This window comes from Suncus etruscus, chromosome 17 (genome assembly GCF_024139225.1).
Source record: "Suncus etruscus isolate mSunEtr1 chromosome 17, mSunEtr1.pri.cur, whole genome shotgun sequence".
NCBI classification, from domain to species: domain Eukaryota; kingdom Metazoa; phylum Chordata; class Mammalia; order Eulipotyphla; family Soricidae; genus Suncus; species Suncus etruscus.
This window is the reverse complement of record NC_064864.1, coordinates 48,062,377-48,087,038: the sequence shown is the minus strand read 5'-3', so window position 1 is coordinate 48,087,038 and position 24,662 is coordinate 48,062,377. Positions and strand designations below refer to the sequence as shown.

General features: G+C 39.2%; 1 protein-coding gene across 1 annotated transcript in view; it reads left to right on the top strand.

The window, feature by feature from the left end:
- The window catches only part of CFAP43 (cilia and flagella associated protein 43), a 119,238-nt gene that overhangs the window by 74,453 nt on the left and 20,123 nt on the right, over nucleotides 1–24,662 (top strand). The window contains exons 22-29 of the mRNA XM_049790424.1: nucleotides 6,079–6,183; nucleotides 7,546–7,662; nucleotides 9,003–9,233; nucleotides 11,233–11,439; nucleotides 12,703–12,792; nucleotides 13,056–13,127; nucleotides 13,824–13,949; nucleotides 23,039–23,158. Of these exons, the coding sequence (XP_049646381.1) occupies nucleotides 6,079–6,183; nucleotides 7,546–7,662; nucleotides 9,003–9,233; nucleotides 11,233–11,439; nucleotides 12,703–12,792; nucleotides 13,056–13,127; nucleotides 13,824–13,949; nucleotides 23,039–23,158 (1,068 nt within the window). The remainder of the gene's footprint in view (nucleotides 1–6,078; nucleotides 6,184–7,545; nucleotides 7,663–9,002; nucleotides 9,234–11,232; nucleotides 11,440–12,702; nucleotides 12,793–13,055; nucleotides 13,128–13,823; nucleotides 13,950–23,038; nucleotides 23,159–24,662) is intronic.

Here is a 24,662-nt window from a genome sequence, read left to right as displayed (position 1 = left end):
AGAAACAACTTAAGAATCATTGGAGTCCCAGAGACCCAGAAAGAAAATCTCCAGGAAGAATCAACGGTCAAGAATATCATTAAAGAGAAACTACCAGAGCTAAAGGATACATGCGATCAAATCCTGCATACCCAAAGAGTACCAACTAAAAGAGACCCCAGAAAAAACACCCCAAGACACAACCTAGTCACAATGATGAATCCCACAGATAGAGACAGAATTCTGAAAGCAGCAAGATCAAAAAAGAGAAATTACATTCAAGGTAACATCCTTGAGATTTACTGCAGACCTGTCACTGGAAACACTCAAGGCCAGAAAGCAGTGGTGGGACATAGTGACAAAACTCAATGAAATAAATGTTTTGTCTAGAATACTGCACCCAGCAAAACTCAATTTCAGGTTTGAAGGAACAATACATGGTTTCACAGACAACAGCTCAGAAACTTTACAGACTCAAAACCATTCTTAAAAGAAAAACCGAACGGCCTACTTTAAGACAAGACTGACCAACAAACACACCAAACTTCGATTTAAAGATGGCACTATCTCCCAGGACAATTCTTTCTCTCAATGTCAATGGACTAAATGCACCAGTTAAGAGACACAGAGTGGATAAATGGATCAAAAAACTCAATCCAACCTTCTGCTGCCTACAAGAAATGCACCTGAATAATCAGAACAAACATAGACTCAAAATAAAAGGCTGGAGGAAAATCATCCAAGCAAACAACACCCATAAAAAAGCTGGAGTGGCCATACTAATATTAGATGATGCAAACTTTATACTTAGGAAAGTTGTAAGGAACAAAGATGGACATTTTGTACTAATCAAGGGATACATACAGCAGGAAGAAATCACTCTCCTAAACATATATGTACTGAATGAGTGGCCAGCAAAATATTTAATAAAATTGTTGACAAATCTGAAAAATAATATCAATAACAACACAATAATTGTGGGAGACCTCAAAACGGCATTGTCAAAACTTGACAGGTCAACCAGACTGAAACCCAACAAGAATATACTAGATAGACCTGAAAAGAGAAATGGAAGAAAGAGGCCTATTGGATATATATAGGACACTCCATTCCCAGAAACCTGGATACACATTCTTCTCCAATGTACATGGGTCATTCTCCAGGATAGACTACATGCTGGCACATAAAACATACCTACATAATATCAAGAGGATAGAAATTTTGCAGACTACCTTCGCTGACCACAAGGCTCTGAAATTATTTGTGAATTCCAAAGGGACACAGAAGAAAAACTTTAACACCAGGAAGTTAAACAGCCTCATACTGAATAACCAGTGGGTCAGAGATGAAATCAAGGAGGAAATCAAAAAGTTCCTGGAAACAAATGACAATGGAGACACAAAGTATCAGAACATATGGGACACAGCAAAAGCGATACTGAGAGGAAAATTTATAGCTTTGTAAGCACACATCAGGAAAGAAGAAGGGGCATACCTGAATAACTTAATGACGCAACTCATAGAATTAGAAAGTACTCAACAAAAGGACCCAAAAATAGGGAGACAGAAGGAAATAACAAAGCTGAGAGCAGAAATCAATAAAGTGGAAACCCAAAAAACAATCCAAAAGCTCAACGAAAGCAGAAGTTGGTTCTTTGAGAAAATAAACAAGATTGATAGACCACTGGCAAAACTAACAAAGAAAGAGTGAGAGAGAGAAACTTGATAACTCATATTAGGAATGAAAAAGGAGAGATCACTACTGATATGGTAGAGATCCAAAGGGTAATCAGAAACTACTTTTAGAAACTCTATGCCACTAAAAATGAAAACCTGGAAGAAATGGATAAATTTTTGGACTCCTATAATCTTCCACGGTTGAAGGAAGAGAATGTAGCATATCTAAACACACCCATCACTATTGAGGAAATTAAGACAGTAATCAAATGTCTGCCCAAAAAACAAAAGTCCATGCCCAGATGGATTTACTAATGAATTCTTTCAAACCTTTCAAGAGGAACTTCTACCAATCCTGGCAAGACTCTTACATAAAATCGAAAAAACAGGAACATTTCCAAATAGCTTTTATGAAGCTAACATCACCTTGATACCTAAATCAGACAGAGATGCTACCAAAATACAGACCAGTATCGCTGATGAATACAGATGCAAAGATCCTCAACAAAATCCTGGCAAATAGGATTTAATGCCTCATTAAGAAGATCATCCGGGCCCGGTGTTTGCCTTGCAAGCAGCCTATCCAGAACCACAGGTGGTTGGTTCGAATCCCGGTGTCCCATATGGTCCCCCGTGCCTGCCAGGAGCTATTTCTGAGAGCAGACAGTCAGGAGTAACCCCTGAGGACCGCTGGGTGTGACGCAAAAACCAAAAAAAAAAAAAAAAAAAAAAGAAGATCATCCACGGGGCCGGGGCCGGTGAGGTGGCACTAGAGGTAAGGTGTCTGCCTTGCAAGTGCTAGCCAAGGAAGGACCGAGGTTCAAGGTTCAATCCCCTGGCATCTCATATGGTCCTCCCAAGCCAGGGGCAATTTCTGAGCGCTTAGCCAGAAGTAACCCCTGAGCATCAAATGGGTGTGGCCCAAAAAACCAAAAAAAAAAAAAAAAGAAAGAAGATCATCCACTATGATGAAGTAGGTTTCATCCCAGGAATGTAAGGATGGTTTAACATCCATAAATCTATCAACATAATACACAACATCAACAACAAGAAAAATAGAAATCACATAATCATATCAATAGACGCAGAAAAAGCATTTGATAAGGTCCAACACCCATTCTTGATCAAAACTCTCAGCAAGATGGGAATGGAAGGAACCTTTCTCAGTATAGTTAAGGCCATCTACCACAAGTCAGAGGCAAATATTGTTATCAATGAAGAAAAACTAAAAGCCTCCTCTAAATTCTGGCACAAGACAAGGCTGTCCTCTCTCACCACTCCTATTCATCATGGCACTGGAAGTACTTGCTATAGTGATTAGGCAAGAAAAAAACATCAAGGGAATTCAGATAGGAAAGGAAGAAGTCAAGCTCTCGCTGTTTGCAGATGACATGATACTCTACTTAGAAAACCCTAAAGACTCTACCAAAAAGCTTCTAGAAACAATAGACTCATATATCAAGGTGGCAGGCTACAAAATTAACACACAAAAATCAATGGTCTTTCTATACACCAATAGTATTAAGGAAGAAATAGACATTAAGAAAATAACCCCATTCATAATAGTGCCACACAAACTCAAATATCTTGGAATCAACTTGACTAAAAATGTAAAGGACCTATACCAAGAAAACCATAAAACTCTGCTCCAAGAAATAAGAGAGGACATGCGAAAATGGAAGCACATACCCTGCTTATGGATTGGCAGGATTAACATCATTAAAATGGCAATACTCCCCAAAGCAGCATTGTACAGATTTAATGTGATCCCTCTAAAGATACCCATGACATTCTTCAAAGAAGTGGATCAGGCACTTTTGAAATTCATTTGGAATAATAAACACCTTAGAATAGCTAAAGCAATCATTGGGGAAAAGAATATGGGAGGAATTACTTTCCCCAACTTTAAACTGTACTAAGAAGCAATAGTTATCAAAACAGCATGGTATTGGAATAAGGACAGGCCCTCAGATTAGTGGAATAGGCTTGAATACTCAGAGAATGTTTCCCAGACATACAATCACCTAATTTTTGATAAATGAGCAAGAAATCCTAAATGGAGCAAAGAAAGCCTCTTCAACAAGTAGTGTTGGCACAACTGGCTAGCCACTTACAAAAAGTTGAACTTAGACCCCCAGCTAACATCATGTATGAAGATTAAATCCAAATGGATGAAAGACCTTGATATCAGACCCGAAACCATAAGATATATAGAACAACACATAGGTAAAACACTCTAGGACATTGAGACTACAGGCATCTTCAAAGAGGAAACTGCACTCTTCAAGCAAGTGAAAGCAGAGATTAACAGATAGGAATATATTAAACTGAGAAGCTTCTGCACCTCAAAAGAAATAGCGCCCAGGATACAAGAGCCCCCCACTGAGTGGGAGAAACTATTCACCCAATACCCATCAGACATGGGCTAATCTCTAAAATATACAAGGCACTGACAGAAGTTACAAGAAAAAAATATTTAATCCCATCAAAAAATCGGGAGAAGAAATGGACAGACACTTTAACAAAGAAGAAATGCAAATGACCAAAAGACACATGAAAAAATACTTCACATCACTAATCATCAGGGAGATGCAAATCAAAACAGCAATGAGGAACCACCTCACACCCCAGAGATTAGCACACATCACAAAGAATGAGAACAAGCAGTGTTGGTGGGGATGTGAAGAGAAAGGAACTCTTATCCACTGCTGGTGGGAATGCCGTCTAGTTCAACCTTTATGGAAAGCAATATGGAGATTCCTCCAAAAACTGGAAATCGAGCTCCCATACTACCCAGCTATACCACTCCTAGGAATATACCCTAGGAACATAAAAATACAATACAAAAATTCCTTCCTTACACCTATATTTATTGCAGCACTATTTACTATAGCAAGACTCTGGAAACAGCCAAGATATCCTTCAACAGATGAATGGCTAAAGAAACTGTGGTACATATACACAATGGAATATTATGTAGCTGTCAGGAGAGATGAAGTCATGAAATTTTCCTATACATGGATATACATGGAATCTATTATGCTGAGTGAAATAAGTCAGAGAGAGAAAAATGCAGAATGATCTCACTCTTCTATGGGTTTTAAGAAAAATGAAAGACATTCTTGCAATAATAACTTTCAGACACAAAAGAGAAAAGAGCTGGTAGTTACAGCTCACCTCATGAAGTTCACCACAAACAAGGATGAATTTAGTTAGAGAAATAACTACGTTTTGAACTATCCTAATAATGAGAATGTACGAGGGAAATAGAAAGCCTGTCTAGAGTTCAGGCGGGGGTTGGGTGGGGAGTAGGGAGATTTGGGACATTGGTGATGAGAATGTTGCACTGGTGATGGGTGGTGTTCTTTACATGACTGAAACCCAAACACAATCATGTATGCAATAAAGTTTTTTAAATAAAAAATATGTAATGCACAGCTGTGTTCACTGTAGTGCTTAACACAATAGCTAGGATATGAAATCAACACAAATACCTAATGACAGGTGAATTAATGAAGACAGTTGGATACACACACAACACACACATACACATGATGGAATACTATGCAGTTGCAAGAAAATTTAAATCTTTCAGTTTGCTGTGATTTTGGGTGGAATTAGAGGGCATCATATTAAATGAAATAAATCAAAGGGAGAAGTGTTCATAATCTTACCAATTTGTGATTAATAGATAAACAAAGAAAAGGAAAAGGACAATGGCTAGTGAAACAAATCTTGAACCTTGATAACAGATGTGAAATTATTAAGGGAGCAAGAGGATAAACTGGGGGTAGGGAGGACTATAATGGACAACCTTAGCTTTATAATAAAGAAAAGACATAAATGTAATAATAATAATAATAAAGCTTTAAACAGAAAGCTAATAGGTAAAGATAGATAGATAGCTTATATTTTTAAAGAAAACCTACAAAACTCCAAAACAGAGGTAATGAACTGGCTCTTTAAATGTGCATTGATAGGAATTAAGCCAAATTTAAATAATCATAAATTTAAACACAAACTTGAAATTACACTAACAAATAGAATGGCTTAACCCAGTAGACTCACTTCTCTGCTTTGTGACACATTAGTGTCCATCCCACTACAGCTGGACAAATGTCCTCACATCCTCTTAGCTCTGAATGGGAATCTCTAGCCCTTAGCAGTGATGATGGGTGTGATCCCACCTTAGTTGGAAGGAGTCCCAAGTCTTCTGATCAGATGGAAGAAAATATCCTTCCAAACAGCATGTATGGACCCTCACTGCTATTCACAGCAGGGCAGCTCCATGTTGGGAGAGAGGAAGATGAGTCCCTGCCCCAAGAAAGGTACAACCCTCTTATCAGTAAATGACTGTTGAGTTTTTCTTCTTAAAATGCATTTTCATTTTCATCCTTTTTTTTTTTAATCTGTGCTCTTCAAGGTACGAAAGGATGTAGAGATGCGTAATCTCTCCAAGAAATATTTGGCAGGACTTATCAAAGAGGAGTGCTGGAATTCGATGGCTGTGAAAGGTCGCTCACTTAAGGTATAGCAGTGCTAATTCCAAGGCCCATGAGAATCTTCTGTGAAAGTCTTAAAGCAGAAAAAAAAAAGTTTTTACAAAGACAATCTGTACAGAGACCAGGAGTCAGGATATATGTTCTAAATTTGGCCCTAGCACCACAACCCCCTGAACACCCCTGGATTGATTTATGGGAGACCTCCTGCTAGATCCAGGTCAGCTAAGGTTCCCCAGGAGTGCCCAGCATCCTAGAGCATTCCCAAATCCCCAAATCTCCAGCACCTAAAAATCTCCACATGGTAAATCACTCAAAGTCTACCTTGCTCCTTCCAGCATTGAAGGTCAATCTTGTGCCCTTTTATTCTTGTTTTCATTTCTCATTCTCTGCTCAGAGTTTCTGTGCTTCCAAGGAGCATCTTTTCAGACTGGTTTTAGCTTTGCTTCTCCTCTTCTCCTGGCACTGCCCCATCCAGATCACCAGGAATGTTTATTCCATAAGGCCACTTGCCTCCCAGATTACATAGATAGCAACCTAGACAGCAACCCATTCACATTTCTGCTTGACCATTTTCTCTGGGGCTGCTTTCTACATAAATTATCCTCTTTGTGTGGAGCAACCCAAATCCCAGATTAAGCTATGGCCCTGAAGTAACTATTGATGATGCCTTTCTCTTTCAAGTATACCCCTCTCCTTCTAGTGTGGAGAATGAGCCACTGCCTGCTGTCACCTTACATTTCTAGAACTGAATATTGCAAAACAGGGCTATTCAAGGAAAAACCTTTGAAGATAGATATTTCCTTGATGAAGAAACTGGCCTGTAGATTGTAGAATGCTGAGCAATATCCCTGGTCTCTAGTACTCAACACCAGTACATTCCCTCTCATCAGTTAGTGAACATCAAGAATGCCTCCAGATACTGCTAGTGTGCCTGGTGGGGCGAAGTAGGGGAGAGCTCAGGCAAATCATTCTTGAGAACTAATAAGAAGACAGCTAGTGAACAATTCTTAAACAACCAGCACAGTATTTTGATAGTTTATACTTAGGGTCGGAGTGATAATGCAGCAGTAGGGCGTTTGCCCTCCACGCAGCTGGCCCAGGGCTGCAGTTTCATCCCCAGTGTCCCATATGGTCCCCCAAGCCAAGAGCGATTTCTGAGTGCATAGCCAGGAGTAGCCCCTGAGTATCACTGGATGTGGCCCAAAAACAAACAAACGAAAAGATAGTTTATACCATATTAAATACCTAATTCTATTTTTAAAAAAGCTTCCATCAGAGATCTCACTTGGTGAACCTATGAATTTTTAGCAGGAAAATCGTTTCCCATATCTCCCCAGGTGCACACTGTTGTGTTGCAAATGGAGTTATTTCGTCTTTGTTTTTCCTAGTGTTTTCATGGTCCCTGCGTGGTCGAGAATTTTCCAATGAAAGCACGCACACAAGAAGAACTGACTGAATTAAAGAGAGTTATACAGCAAAAGAAGACCGAAAATGAATGCCTTAAGGTATAATTTAAAATATATTGGGTTAGAATAATACAAGAGATAGGGCACTTGTCTTGCAGGTAGTCAAATTCCAGCACCACATCTGGTCCTGCAAGCAATGCCAGAGGTCACTACTGAGCACAGAGTCATGTGTTCCAAAAATTTTTTAAATGTACACGGATGTGTGTACTTATGTAGATCATGTATTATTTCAGGGCCTCCATATGGATTTGAGTTGGAATACAATTTAATTAAGTTTGGATATTTGTCATTTTTCATTCTTTGTTAATTTGCAGAACATACTATAATGGATTTAGGAGCCTATTACCAACTACTAAATCAAGAAACTTATACTCTGTACAGTGCTTGCAGCCTTCTGGTATGAAGGTGTATTTGGAAAAATGAGATGCAGGGGTTGTTCTTGTCCTTGTTTTCATTTAATGTTGTTAGGATTATTTATCAAGGATGAAATAGAATACATTTGGTAGAATTATTATACTCCTAAAATGATCCCAAAAAATTTTATTGAAGCAAAATAATTTTGTTGAAATAAATTAGAGAGATGTGATGATAGAGAAAAAGAGAGCTACATGTTTAAGAGGAAACAAGATGTTTTCCACAATTACAAAATGCAGAGGGAGAACATAAACTTGAAAAAGACCTAGTTGTTTTTCCCTTAAAATAGTAATTTCTACCAAACTACTAAAAAAATACTGACCCTTTAGGGTCATTTTTTGGTCCAGAATTTTATATCTTTTTTTCTGAAACATAAAATGAAAGTGTACTTAATTCTTCTTAAACTGCCAATAATGATGAATATACTTCTTTCTTAATTATGAAGAGAAGGTACCGTTTATTTTTAATGCTTAAAGTACTAAGAAAGTCTCAAAATATGTTAATTTCTTAAAGTCTCAAATATTTAATGCACCTAAATATTCTGTCATTCTGATATAAAAATATAAATATATACTATCTAGAAGAATTTTGGACTCTGATTTAGCCACAATTGATCAGTTTTCAATGTTCTCTTCTGTAGCAGTTTCAGGATCTATCACTTTTTTTTTTTAGTTTTTTTTATTAAATATATTTTTTATTTAAGTAACATGATCATATTTGGGTTACAGTCATAACCAGAACACCCTCCTTCACCAGTGCAACATTACCCCATTCCCCCTTCCCATCCCCTACCTGTATTCGAGACAGGCATTCTACTACAGTAATTTGTTTCTAAGTTCAGTAAGTTGTATTTTTTTTCCTTGGGATCTATCACTTTTAAATCACTCATTGACAAGACAATTTAATGTCCTAAGGTGATTATAAAATAAAAAAATTTCTTTAATGTCATCTTTTTCTATATTTAGGTACGGAAAGAAATTATAGAAGCCCAGAGTTCAGTTATCTTGGTAAAAAAGCATCATGAAGAGGAGGATGAAGAAGAAGATGAAGAAAAATTTAAAAAAAGAGATCAGAACTTGCCCAATTATCTACTTGGCAGTATGTGTACTGATTTTGGAGTAGATGTCTCTCTGCTATCAAGTCAGTTGGAACTTCATGGCAGAGAGGAAAAAATTAGTCAAATAATCTTACTAAAGGTGAGGAGATTTTTAATCTTCTAAAAAAAAAAACCTCCTAATCCACCTCCCACTCCTCATGAAATGTCTTGTAAAGGCTCAAATTAAAATCTCATGCCAGTTAAATAACATCTGTCTTAAAATACATAGGGAAATAATATCCATTTTCTTAAAACAGCTTATAAACAAGAAATCATTTATTTAAACTGTGTTTTAAGATAACTAAATTTTCAAAAAAACATTTAAATTAGCTGTCATCTTATTCTATTCATCTATCTAAATTTTGAGTAAATTCAAAGATTAAAGCAATCTTTGGTTTCTTCTCAACAATTTAGAAAAAGATACCTACCTCTTTAAGCTGGGGAAAAAACAACTTCCTCCCTAAATTCCATATTTCAGGAATAAAATGTGACATTCCTCAGGAACAAAGTGCTTCTCTTTTCTTCCCATCAAGCCAGTCAGTCTTAGGACACATCTGTATATGCCTCCTGAACTTTATGGAAGTTCAATGACTAAGATTATGTCAATACAGATGGTTGGAAATTCAGTGTTGGTCATTCTGTTTGGGGGGCACAGTGTCAACACCCAGCAGTGTTCAGGGGACCATATGGGATGTTGGGGATCAAATCTAGATCCGCCATGTGCAAGGCAAACAACACCCTTCCTGCTGTGTTACCGTTTTCTGCATCCCCCACTATTGATCCTTGTCAAATTCCAGCACCTTGTCCCTGCAAACCTTTCAGCCATATCTGCAGCTGCAGTTGTAGCCTTCTGCCATATTCCTTTGCCCTTTGTTGAAATTGTTTTCTTTTCTCATTCAATCCCTGAAACTCCTGTGCATTTACACTCAGAACAGTTTAGTCATCCTTTATTGGTTAGGTTCTACTGACTCGCGCCCTCATGGTCTCTCCTTCATATTGCTTTATGAAGGCACTTTTCTAAAGAGAATATAGTATTAGCCCCCTCCACCAAATTCTAGTGTTAGCAGCATAACCGTTTTCTACCTAGTTTTAATAGTTTCCTGTTCAATTGGATAAGTAGATTGAACTCTGGTGGGAAAATAAGAGGTACTTCAAGTTAACATGTTATTCTACTCAGTAGTAGAGGTGAGGAAAACCCTCATGAAGCCATTGCCATCTTAGTAATTCCTCATAAGCTTAGGCAGCTTGAACCCTCTTCCTGTCTCAGCATAACCAACCCATCCAAAAGAAGTCTGTATTTTTCTGGGAGACTCTCAAAAAAACTTGCATGTGTCATTTTTTTTTTACTATATTCTTCACCGTATTGCTTAAAAGAAAACACATTTCCAAACTTAACTCACAGATATTTTCTTTTTTTAATATAATTTTTATTTTAATTATAGTGGCTTATATATCTATCGTTCACAGTAATATTTGAGGTACATATCTACATTGAATCAGGGGAATTCCCACCTCCGAATTGTCCTCCCACAACCGCTACCATCCTGTCTCCCATATCCTCCACTCTCCCCCCCCCCCCAGGTGCTGCTAGAATGCGTGGTCCCTTCTGTGTCTAGTTTATTACTTAGTGGTCTTATAGCTGTTTGGTCTTGGTGCCTCCATTACTGCCCCCTCCACTTGGGAGGCGGGACTAGAAAGTTCAAGTTATGAAGTCACAGATATTTTCAAAGAATTTATGATGCACTTTTAAAAAGCACACACGAAAGAATTGAAATAATAATAATAATAATTGAAATAATAAAGTAACCCATTTTCAGCTTCAAAGCGCATTTATCAATATTCCTGCACGTAGAGTTACAAGTTATATTTAAAGTGATAGCATTAGTATGTTTCTGCCTCAATCCTAGCCATGTTCAGGAAGCTATCATAGATTACTGAAATCAAAAGTTTCATAAGGCACATTTTAGAAAGATTTAATTATCGGTCGTTTGTGAAATGGTTTTGTAGTGCAAGTGGAACTGCGGGATCATGTTACCCACAGTAAAGCTACATGTAGTAAAGCTACATGGTGTGGTTTCAGTAACATCTTGCTGTTTCAGGATATCATTTACAATGTAAAATCTGCTTTCAACAAAGAGTTTAATGCTGCATTTACACAAAAGGAGCTTGAAATTATACGAGTGAAGGAAAGAAATGTAAGGATTCAAGAAATTATTCTTGATCTGGAACTGGATGAAGCAGTCTGGACACCCACTTTTGATGATACTGAGAAGCCAGAGAGAATCCTTGTTGTGGACAGTAGTGAGGTAATGGTTACCTGTGTCATCCTTTCCCTTGAGACATTTTCTCTTGATTGTCTAATCATTCATCTTGGTTAGATTTGGTTTGGTTTTGGGCCACTCCCGACTGTACTCAGGGCTATTTCCTGGCTGTGTTCAGGGATCACTCTGACAGACTTGGGGGGACTTTATGGGGTGCTAGAGATTGCTCCACCCTCTAAACACTTATCATCTTTTGACCCTACTGGAAGAAGAAGCATTAGGTAGCAGCATTCTCCAATTTAAGTGACAGGAACATTTTTGTAGTCTCAGAAATAATGAAGATTTTCTTCATAAACACCATGAAACATAGTGAAAAAAATGGACATCAATCCTAGAAAGATGCAGGATCCAAAGAACAGAGACTTTGAGGAGTCTATAGGTCTCTCTTACCTGCCTTTTTACTGAAGTTCTTCCTCTAGCAGCTTCTACTTTGCATCTCCTACATTTAAACTAGCAGCTGACCTGAACTAGAACTGTTAGTTCCAATTTCAGATTTTCCAGGGAGTTATTCCTCAACCCATTTTAAGCCCTGGGCCACACTCCATCTCCCTGTGGAGATCAGCCAGGCTGATAGAGGCTCACCAGGATCTATTCTAGTTCATTATGATTTTGTCTCAATATGGATTATAGAGAAAAGACGCCAGCTCCTAAGAAAGGTGCTTGGCTTGAGGCCAGGAAGGTGGTGCTAGAGGTAAGGTGTCTTACAAGCGCTAGCACAGGATGGACCTCGGTTCAATCCCCCAGCGTCCCATATGGTCCCCTCAAGCCAGGAGAGATTTCTGAGCGCATAGCCAGGAGTAACCCCTGAACGTCAAATGGGTGTGGCCCAAAAACCAAAAAAAAAAAAAGAAAGGTGTTTGGCACAGAGGCAGTTGGTTACAAGTCACTGTTTAAAGAAAAAAATATATAACTATATTTCATTTCTGAGAAGTGCAAGAATGCTTAAAAATACTCAGAGGACCATCCACTAAGTGGATGTGACTCAATGGTAGCTTATGCTTTCTAGTGATACCACATGTGTCCTCTCCCCATTGGAGGACATGCTCACCTGAACCCATTTATTACTTGGGGGCAAAAGAAAATAGCATTGCTTGAAAGTAATAGCAAAGGGTCTAAGGTTTCTGTTAAAAAACAACAGCAGGAGACACTTCGAATCACCTTAATATAGTCTCATGGTGTGTGGAAGGGGAAAGTACTTAAGAATTTTGTGAGAATAACAGCAGAAAACCATATTTACTCTCTTTGCAGATCTCAGCGCAAAAGCACATTAGCCCATGGCAACGAGCCAGAGCAGAATTGTCTGCAGTCCATGAAGCAGAGCTACTGCTTCAGAATACGGTGTGGGAGTTTGCCTCAACTGTCCCCAAGTACCTCTTGGCCTTTAAAGTTATATATTCCACCTCTGGAAAAAGTGCCCTGTGTGTGTAGTTCATGAAGGAAACACAAGGAGACAAGGCTTATGCTGCCATTAGATGACCCCTAGGACCCTCCTTCACCTATATGCAGTTGTAGCCTATTGTCACATGGGTGGAGAGAACCCTTGGGACCACTAGAAAGTATCCACTGCCTCTCTGATCCTTGCTCTTCCCTAGGTCCTGGAGACCAGACGCCAAGCACTCATGGACATGATGGGAGGTGTCCTGGAGATGAAGAAGGAGGACATTCTGCGAATGGTGAGGGTTTTTGCTTCCTCAGGGAAGAGCAAGAGAGAGTCCTGCTTCATTGATACCTTTTTGTGTCCGTGTGAACTCTAGTGTTATAAATTCTGTAGCTATAGGTTCCAGTCCTTTAGACATGTCCCACCATACTGAACTGCAAAGAAATCTGAAAAACCAGGCTTGCTTTCCTATCTGATGAAGGACAAACTCAGGTACACATCAAGTCACCACCTGGTTGCTTTGACCTGTTCAAAATGCTGTTACTAATTCTCCAGCTACACAGGCAATACTGGCTCCTTGAGTCCTAACACTGGTGCCCCAGGGCTGAGGCTAATTCTATCTGGAAAGGTCCTGGCACCTAGGAGTCTGGGGAAATCCTCAACCACCCACCATCATATAAGGTACATAGAACATTTTAAAAAATATATTATATGGTCAAAGTATCAAGTCATTATATTAATAGTGTGTGTGTGTGTGTGTGTGTGTGTGTGTGTGTGTGTGTGTGTGTGTGTGTGTTAGTACCAGGAATCAAACCCAGGCCTCACATAGGCAAGGAATGTACTCTATCTCTGAGTCACATGCCCGACCCACAGTAGCTATTGCCATTTAAAAGGTTTTAACAAAACCATAATGATAACTCTGAACTTTTACTGTACTGCTACATTTATGTCTGGACTAGAATATCTGTGTACTTTCCTTTATATCATTCAGGTGATTCCGCAACCTGATTTTATGGTGAAACCTGATGTTTTATGGTCTGAAGAGGAAAGAAAACAATTCAAAGACTATGAGAAAAAAGTCAAGGAGTTAAATGAAGAAAGAGATAAGTACAGAAAGGTAGAAGAGAAAAAAAGAATATAACCTAACTAATACAGTTTTTCAATTAATTTTTTCAGCATCCTTAGTAGCATAGAATAGTTTCAGCTTCAATTCTTTTTTTTGTTTTGTTTGTTTTTGGGCCACGCCCAGCAGTGTTCTGGGGTTACTCCTGGTTCTTCACTCTAAGGTCACTCCTGACAGGCTCGGGGGACCATATGGATGCCGGACATTGAACCCAGGTCCATTCCAGGTTGGCCACATGCTATCACTTCGGTTTCTCAGCTTCAATTCTTATGAGAATTCAGGGAAATGAATGAGGTAATATAAAATGTATTATGTTTTCCCTTATTTTTGGTTGTTGGTTGTTGGGTCACACCTGGTAGTCTCAGGGATTACTCCTAGCAGGGATAACTCCAGCAGATTATATGGGCTGCCAGAATCAAGCACCAGACCTGCTATATTATGTCTCCAGCTTCTAAGGTGTTAAAACAAGAACAAAAACATATTAATTTTTGAAGTTCTTACTTCAATATTTCACGTTGTCATAAGTCATTTGGTTGGTCCTTGATTTGTTCTTTAAGTGTTTAATGCATAACCATTAAGGTATGTATGTTCAAAATACTGCTCTACATTGTCTTTATTCATTTGAGTTCATCACTATTTTACTTGATTTATTCTCATATCCAGGAAAGGATCTGAGAGAAAAAGATGAGACAATACAGCATTAAAATGACGTCTAGTTTCAATCCAAGGTTTTTGTTCTACTATGACAGTTCTACTACTTTTATTCCTTCCATTTCAAAGAAATATTCACACATTCAAATTGCTTGAAATTTTAAGAGATGTAAAAGATGATGGAATGCCACCAAATAAATATTATTTATTCCTCTGCAAAGAAAGTAAAACCATACCATCATTTTAGTCAGGAGAAGTTGTCAGCTTTATAGGCCATATTTCATGAAACACCTCCTTGAACCTATTGTTGACCTGTGCTGTTTTTATTCCCTGAGTTCTCTCTTGGGCCCTTACAGTTTCTTTAGCTTTGTGCTTGTCAAAGAAGCCAAAATGAACAACAGTCTAGAAATCAGAAAAGATGTGATAAAGGAAGGTAAACTAGATACATATAATATTGCTCTTACTCCATGGTCTTCTTCTGTAAAATGTGTAAAAGAGTCCACAACCTAAATCCATGCCTCCTTGGTCCTTAATCTCCATCACCTGGTGAAACCACACCTTTAATTAGAACCAATACTCTACCTTAACCTCACCTGTGCCATACAGTGGACAAAAGATAGAAATCCTGACTGGTTTTGTTCTAAAAACAAGGGTCTTGATCTTAAAGAGTCCCTAAAGGTACTCAGAGATGCAAGTTTGTTTCCTCTTAGCTCAGTGCCCATTCCCTGGAGAATTATATTAAACACGCAGGTTCAGATTTTGTCTTTGAAGAAAGGGAAGAACTCGAGAGTCTCCTAAAAAGATTTTTTTGTTTTTTTTTTTGGTTTTTTGGGCCACACCCGTTTGATGCTCGGGGGTTACTTCTGGCTAAGCGCTCAGAAATTGCCCCTGGCTTGGGGGGACCATATGAGACAGCTGGGGATCTAACCGAGGTCCTTCCTTGGCTAGCGCTTGCAAGGCAGACACCTTACCTCTAATGCCACCTCACCGGCCCCTCCTAAAAAGTTTTTAACAAACCCACACCCAGTTAGTTTCTTACAAGACTCTACTCACATGGTCAGGAGACAGCGAGCAGCATGTCCATGCATTTTCTTTTCATCCCCAAGACCCCAACACTTAACCACATATCCCTACCCCCACTCAATGAGCATTTGCCTTTTTTTCCCAAGAGAATAAATTTTCTGGAAGAGAAGGAGTTTCCCTGGCTCTTTGCCTTGCATCTACCACCTTCCTGCACAAAACCCACAGTCCCCTTTTTCTCCTCAAAAACCTCATCTGCAGAATCTGCTATAATCTCATGCATGTTTTACTTTCCTCATATCACACAAAAGAAAAGAAAAAGACTGCCTTGAATGGATTATTTATTTCTTTCCACTATTCTTGGGACATTTGGATTCACCTAAATTTATTTCAAAATACAAAGAAAAGCAAAATTCCTTTGAGCTCACTTTATTCTTCATCTTGTTTAAAATCTTCAAAGAACTTTCAAAAATTTCAAAAAGAGTTCACTGTATCTAGCTTACTTTAATATATTTTAAACCTACGTAGCATAGAACATCCAGGCATATTTGAAAGCAAAAAGAATTCATTTGCCCTTCGCCAGCTTCAATGCTGGCAGCTTCATGGCAACTCCAACTTTATTATACCTTGATTCTAACTCTTACTTCAGATTAAACTTTCCCTAATGCTAGACTCCTTTTCCACCAGTTTTTATTTTAGAAATACTCATACATGCAGACACATTACGAGACTAGTGCATACCTACAATCTTATGCCATTGCCTTATACCCATATACATAGACTCAAATATTTTAATGTTGCCACCTTATCTTTTTTTTCCAGAATTATTGCACTACATTGAGCAGTGTGGTGTCATCAAACACAACAGCATAAATTCCTTAAGAATAGGCATTTACCTAGCATGCCACAGACTCGGTTCAATCCCTGGTATTCCATATGGTCTCCTGAGTCCACCAATAGTAATTCCTAAGTACAAAACCAGGAATAACTACTGAGAACCTCCAGGTGTGGCCCAAAAACAAACATAAAACAATTAAATCTTTATATACAGTTTAATGTTGGCATAATGCCACTATTTAATCCACAGTTTATATTTAGAGTTCCCTGTTGCCTAAGTAATGTACTTAATAGCCTGCCATTAATCAAAAGCAAATCAGCTGCACTTAGTTTTCACCAATCTATGAGAGCTCAAAGGCTTTGATAAGTTACATGCCACCAACAGTTTTCCCCCAGGCTGTTATTCTTTGGAATATCTCTCAGCTTGGATCTGTTTGCTTAGAATTAGCTTCCGATAGAAAAAATGGGGGGGGGTACACCTGGTGATGTTCAGGGACTACTTCTGGCTAGGTGCTCAGAAATCACTCCTGGCTTGGGGGACCATATGGGACACTGGGGGATTGAACCAAAGTCCATTCTAGCTAGGCTAGTGAGGACAAGGCAGATACCTTACAACTTGCACCACCGCTCCAGCCCCAAATGGAAAATTTTTGACAACAATGCTGCATATGTCTGACTGAGTCTTTAAGTACATGACACCAGTACTCACTTGATATCAATTGATTTTATTATTTGGTTGGTTGGTTGGTTTTTGGGTCACACCAGGCAGCACTCAGGAGTTACTCCTGGCTTTGTGCTTAGAAATCGCTCCTGGCAGGCTTGTTGGGGGGGACCATATGGGATGCAGGGATTTGAACCACTGTTCAGATCAGCTGCGTGCAAGGCAAACACTCTATCACTGTGCTATCTCTTCGGCCCTAACTTCATATTTGTTGATTCTATCTATGTGATTATAATTATTATCACCAAAACTGATGATTGCTGTGAAGGAGATGTTCTCAGGGTTCTGCATTGTGGTCTGAGGAGTGATATTTGGGCTCCATGTGACTTTCTGTTTTTAGCCTTTTAACACCCATCTATAACCCATAACCTGAAACAGTTTCTTTTATGGTGAGAGCAAATTGTCTCTAGTTTCTCTCATTCTTTCCACATTTTATCAGTTGCTATTCATCCCTAAAGAAGAGCTGTGGTTAGGGTGATATCTCAACAGGCTGAGCTCGATGAGTGAATGCTTTGCATGCTTCTTTGACCCATGTTCAATCACTTGCATCATAAATGGTGCCCAGAACATCACCAAGAGTAAGTCAGATGAGTCTACTGCTGAGTATGGATGACCCCTAAAACATGACTTCCATCATCACCATCAACATTAAAGAGCTTTCCCTCTTTCCTACTTAGCCCACTTTTTTTAAAATCTTGATATTTAAATCCATTACTGTTCTATGCATTTGATACTCAGTGCTCAGAGTTCCTTCGAGCTGTTGGTCTACGCCCATTTAACATGTTCCCCTTGGGTTTGAGCACTTTCTCTCTAGCACCAGATGTTCTGGGCTCCTGAAATCAGTGTTGGTTTCTAAGAATCCCTGATTCCCTTTCCTAGGAATTGATATTTAGAAGCCAAAATATTGATGGCTCGTAGATACTGAGGAATGGAAGAGTTATTTCTCTATTTCACTGGTGGAGTAGAGCAAACTTCCTTTCCACCCAACCCTGATTGATCCTCCCCCTGCTTTTTTGCTCTCCAGGGGATATATAGTCTATCTTTAATCATCTCTTTCTGGCCTACTTCCTCTTCATTTGTACAGTCAGAACCCACCACCTCCTCTACTAGATTTTAGGGAATATTCCAAAATTTGAGAATCATAGTTAGCATATTGTAAGCACTCAGTAAATATTTCCCAAATGAGTGACTTAATTTATTGGTGTATTAATTATTAATGAGTCCTAGTAGTGTGGATGGATGGTGAGGCCTTTCTCAGCCTGGTCCAGCACCTGCAGTCCCTTCGGCCCTCATGTCTGTAGAAGCAGGTTTACAGTGAAGAAATGGTCCACAGCAGTCAGATAAAGTTTCAGAAGACATTCAGCTTTATTACAAGGCCCTAATCGCTATGTGGTTTTTTCACATGGCCTCTAAGATAAACAGCCTCTTTTCCTGCTCCTCTGCATCCATCCTGTCTCATCTCTCTCCCCTTGCTGCATCTGCCTCTCCTCTTCTCCCCAGGCAATCCTTAATTACCAACCACAGACCCCACCCAGCTGTAGGAGGATTTCACCATCCAGGTGAGATTAGGCAGGAAGTTGAGGGAGGGTAATATATTGGCACCTGCTATGTGCCAGGTACTCCACCCAGGGTTAGGACTTCAAGGATGGAACCGTAAAATCTTGCTCTCGTGCTTGGAGTTTGGTCAACTCAAACAATATTTGTTACCATAGCAAACTGTTTGTTTTCTGTTATCCAGGTTAATGTTCTGAATCCACCGAGTCCATACATGCTTTGGACTTGGTCTCCACTCCTTTCCTCTCCCTTACTTCTCAATTCACCACATACTGAAGACACTTTGTGGGAAAATTTAGTTTTCCTTTAATTCTTAGGAGAAAGTAGCATATCTTTCTCAGTATGTATGGGCACCATGTCCCATACAAAAATATGGAAGTAGACTGACATAATCCTTCCCTTCCCAGTGCTCACAGTCTGGTACGAGGATGTCTATGTGACAAAATGTTTGTACAACAATTGTTTAGCTAAAACGTAATAAATCAAGGAGGGTATGTTTCAGATGACAGGAAACATAGGCTCTGACTCAGATCAGGGATATGGATGCCCACCAGATCCTTTTTACAATTTATTTTTCACATTTTTTCACTACTAGGACTCATTGTCCTGTCCAGACACCTACAGGATTATACTACTTTTTCTACCAGGACAGCCAGGGATTGCCTGGGGACTCCAGCAGTAATCTCCTAGGCCTAAAACTGAACATCTCAGTAAAGACTCTCTAGTCATTAGACACAATCACACTCCTGAGAATCAAGCCAAGGCTGCATCATATGGGATCACGTGACTGCCAAGTCCTAGGCTTCCTCTGACAGTGGTCAGAGCATGACCTCCATAGCCACCAACACAGGAAGAATTCTGCCCTGAGCTTTGCTTCTAAGACTCTGCACAAAGCATGGGACAAGAGCCCAGGAAGACTTCCTTCAGAAGGTGGCATCAGCTTATGTTGAAAGAATGATTAGGTTACAGAAGGAAGAATAGACAAATGAAAAAAATAAGAAGGTCTTATAGTCCTGCAGTAAAAAGTGGGTCAACTGAAGAACAAATTAAAAGGTGTCTTTGGGGACCAGGGAGATAGTGCAGAGGCAGGGGTGTATGAATAGAAGTCCAGTTGATCTCTGGAACTGTCTGGCATCCACCAACACTGCCAGGTATAGGTTTTAAGACCCCCCCCAAGAACCTCCAAGTGTGACTCTGAAGTCTTTGAGCTCTGTGGAGTGGCCCTAGTGCTGCCTCTTCAGCTCTAACAATGAATCAACAACCGGCATGATTATTATTACCACAGAACACTGAAGTTATGAAAAATAAAATGTCTTGCAGACTTGAAAGCCTTGGAAATCTGAAATCTATGAAATAAGGGTGGGTTGGAGACATTCAGGTAATCTGACCTAGCAAGCTGACCCTTTGACCGTCTGAATCCAAAATAGTTGGTGGTGGGAAGTTGCACTGTTGAAGTGGGGGGGGGGTGTTCTTTTTATGTCTCAAACCTAACTACAATCATGTTTGTAATCATGGTGTTTAAATAAAGATATTACTGAAAAAATGGTAAGTGCTGGCAGGGATGTGGTGATAAAGGAACTCTCATTCACTGCTGGTGAGACTATTGTATGCTGCAGCCTCTTGAGAAAATAGTTTAAAGGCCTCAAAAAATTTAAGAATAGAGCTTTCATCTGACCCTATGATCCCAGTTTTAGAGTACCTGCTCCACGAATAAAGCATTATTTATAATATTAAAAATTTTGAAACTGCCCAACAAATGAGTAAATAAAGAAACTATACTCCATGGACTCCACGGATACTACTCAGCTAAGAGAAATGTTGAAGTTTTGACATTTGCTGCAATGTGGATGAAATTAGAATGTGTCCTACTAAGTGAACTGAATCAAAAAAAAAAAAAGATAAATGTTAGATGATCTTGCTCTTATGCAGAAAAAAAAAGAAACTGGACTCAAAAATCGTGCACTACAGTCAACAGAACTATGAATTGAGACTACCAGTTTGGAGGGTCCTTGGGGAAAAGGTGGAAGGATCTAGATAATCTGGTGCTGGGTCTGATAGTATAGCACTGCTATTTCTAACAAAGACTTTACTACTACTATAGATTATGATTTTTTTTTTGGGTCACACCTGGCAGCGCTGAGGGGTACTCCTGGCTCTACACTCAGAAATTGCCCCTGGCAGGCTTGGGGGACCATATGGGATGCTGGGATTGGAACCATCATCCTTCTGCATGCAAGGCAAACGCTTTACCTCCATGCTATCTCTCCGGCCACCAAGATTATGATTTTTTAATTAAAAATGTTACAGAATTCAGGGCCCGGAGAGATAGCAAAGCGGCGTTTGCCTTGCAGGCAGCCGATCCAGAACCAAAGGTGGTTGGTTCGAATCCCGGTGTCCCATATGGTCCCCCGTGCCTGCCAGGAGCTATTTCTGAGCAGACAGCCAGGAGTAACCCCTGAGCACCACTGGGTGTGACCCAAAAAAAAATGTTACAGAATTCAAACCAAGAAACAGGCAGCACTGGGGAAACATGAGAGAGAACACAATTATTTTTGTATTTATTTATGAATGTGGATGTGGCCTGACTATTGCCAAAATGAATCAAGACCCAAGTGCAGTTCACATAGGGTTTGTGTACATATTCTACATTGCTTCATTTTAAAATTTGTTAAAATGTTAGTATTTTAATTTTAATAATAAATTTTAATTGAATCACCATGAGATAGTTACAAAAGTTGTTTATGATTGAATTTTAGCCATACAATGTCTAACATCCATATCTTCACCAGTGCATATTTCCCACCACTACATTGCTTATTGGTGGAAAGCATATTTCATTTCACATAAACAATGATTAATATAATTTGGTTCAAGTTCCACACATTTATTTTTATTCTCTGCAGCTTCCTAATTCCCATTCATGCAACCAGATCAGACTTAGTCACTTTTTGTGTTTTTAGGCCACACCTCAGGGTGATCAGATAATCCTGACTTTTTCCTCAGGGATCTCTTTAGTTGGCTCAGGGGACCAACAGAATGCTCTGCATGCCAGGCAAACACCCTTCCATCTATACTATCTCCCCAGACCTACTGACTCTGTTCTTGTCATGACTTCACGACTTACAACTCATTTATCACTCACTGTTCAGCTCCTAGAATGGGTCATTCTAGGGGCCGTGCTCCCAAATTTTACTTCAAAAGCAAAAGTTGCAGGAAGTCCTCTCATCTGAGATCTGCTCTGTTATATGTATTTCCTCATTTAATTGCATGGTGCTTCTTCTCATAGTCAATACCTGCATGCTTTTTGCTAAACTCTTCCCATCATCTTCCCAAGGTCAAACTTAATTTATTAACCAATATGGAAAAAGTTTTAGAAAGTAAATTTAAAGTAACATTTTTTTTTACCATCTAAGTAATACCTAATTCAAGGAAGAATTCACTACCAGCACTAAAATTGGTGAATTGATTGATAAGAAACAAGGATATAGTCTCAGAATATATTCTCACAGTTAAAAATAGAAAAATCCTAATGCTGCAATGGAGAAACAGGAAAACAATCTCTCAAGCAAGTTTTGTTCCCGGTTAACAAATAACAAGGGAACAAAGCAGCATTTGGTCTCCTGGTGTGGTAAAACTGGAAGGATATGACATGATCTGACATGCCAGTAATGTATAAGAAATTCAAAGACATCAAATAGGACTAAATTGAGTGATCTACAAAACACCTGGCATATTTTCAAGTCCAACTTATGCACAAATATTGAGAAAAAGAGACTAGAGAGAACCAGCATGATAGTACAGTAGGTAGAGTGTTTGCCTTGTACATGTCTGACTTGGGTTCGATCCCCAATATTGCATATGGTCCTCAGAGCCTTCCAGGAATGATCTTTGAGCCCAGAGCCAGGAATAAGCCCTGAGCACAGCTGGGAGTGGGAGACCTCCTTTACATCACAAAAGAGAGTCAAGGGAGAGGGGAGAAAGGAAACAGAAAAGGAAAGAAAACTAATTAAAAATTGATGTCTTAGAATCAGAGCTTTCTAGAAAAATGTGCTGTGGTTTGTTTAACTAGATCTAATTCTGCCAATGTATTATTAGTCACAGTCAATGACTTTATAACTGCCTTTTTAACAAAATCTTAAGCACAAACTCGCCTAATTAGATCCCAGAAAGGTATCTCTGTAAGGAAGGAAGGGTCCAGAACCTCCAAAGGCCTGCTTGCCCGCTCCTTCCTTGTGTAAAATGCAAATAGAACCCAGAGAAGTTGATGTTTCTCCAATTTTATGGCTGATTTTTTTTTCAGTCTCTAGAAGCAGAACTGAAGAAACTTCAGAACTCTATTCAAGAAAGCACACAGAATTTTGATGAAAGTTTGAAAAGGCTCTTTGATAGGAGAGTGAAAGCAGAGATGGTTGTCAACCAGGTAAATACATTTTTATGACATTTTTCAACTGGGTAAAATACATTCATATGATTTGTTATGGTCTCCAATGACTTCTAATTGCTCTGCAGGTGAGGATCTTCCTCACCTGACTTCCTCACCTTACTGACATCAGTTCCGTAAACCCCAACCCAGGGTTCTTGTTCAGTCTCATCTTTCACTCTGCCCCCTCACTTGCAACTCTCCTTTCTTCACTGCCTGGAACTCACCTGTGTTCTCCTTCAACACTGATACCTGCTGTCCTTCACTCTCATCTCCCTGGGCTCTAGAATTAACTTTACTCTTCCAAGTATGTCCTTTGCTCTTTGACTATCTATTACTTTCTGCAAATGAATTTGAATTTATGTGAGTTTACTATTTGACATTATAGGACTACCAATTCCAAGAAAATAGGGACTGAATTGATCTGGTTCATTCCTATATCTCCAACAACTAGTAAGGGGTTTGATTCAAACTTTGTATTAAAGGAATGAATAGTCCATATTTCCCGAAAGATCATTTGGAAAATCTGGCACAATCTGAATCAATAATAAGGACTTGAATGAAGTACACAGTAACTAAAATATATGAAGACTTCAGAATAAAGCCTTTCAATTCGAAGTGTAGAAATTATTTCTATTTGTTTTCTGTGGTTGGCTCAACTTTCTTTTGAGTATAAAAAGATAATCAGGCTATTTTGAGAAAGACAGTGTATTAAAATTGTATGTGAAAGACTTATTGGCAGATGTGTCTGGCCAAAGCAAGAAGAGTCAGCCAAAGTAAGATGAAAGGAAAATCTCCAGGAAGTTGTCTGTAACTGCAGGCTAAAGAGAAGTTAATGAGGGTTTCTTTGTGCAGGGGTGCAGCAGCCCTCAGGGGGTTACTTCTGGCTCTGCACTCTCTGCACTCAGAAATCTGACTTGGGTGACCATAGGGGATGCTTGGGATTGAACCTGGGTCCACCTCATGCAAGGCAAATGTCTTACCACTGTGCTATCTCTGGCTCCAATAATGAGGGTTTTTTCACTGAGGCGATAGAAGGGTTAGGGGAAGGAGCAAGAAATGGTGAAACACTCAGAGACTAGAAACAAAGGGAACCCAGGATCAGTTTTTAGAGATAGAGACAAAGAACAGGAGCTGGATTTCTAGAACCAACTGCTCCAAGGGAGTCACCGCCAAGTCTTAAAATTTTAATGGCTTGGTAGGAGGGTGGGGAGGGAGGAAGAGAGAAAGAGAGGGAAAAGGAAGAGAGAGAGAGAGAGTGAGAGAGGGAGAGATTGAGAGGGGGGGAAGAGAGAGGACAGAAGGACAGAGAGAAGGTAGTTGGATGGGGGAAATATTAAAAGTAAATTATCCAAGGAATACATAAAACTGCTGCATTAGTCATAATGACCCAGAGTAGAAATATTTAAGATATCCAGCAACTATAAATAGATCAAAAAGTATGGTTTATCCATATGATGAAATACTGTTCAGCAATAAAAAGAATTGCTACCAGCTGTAACTT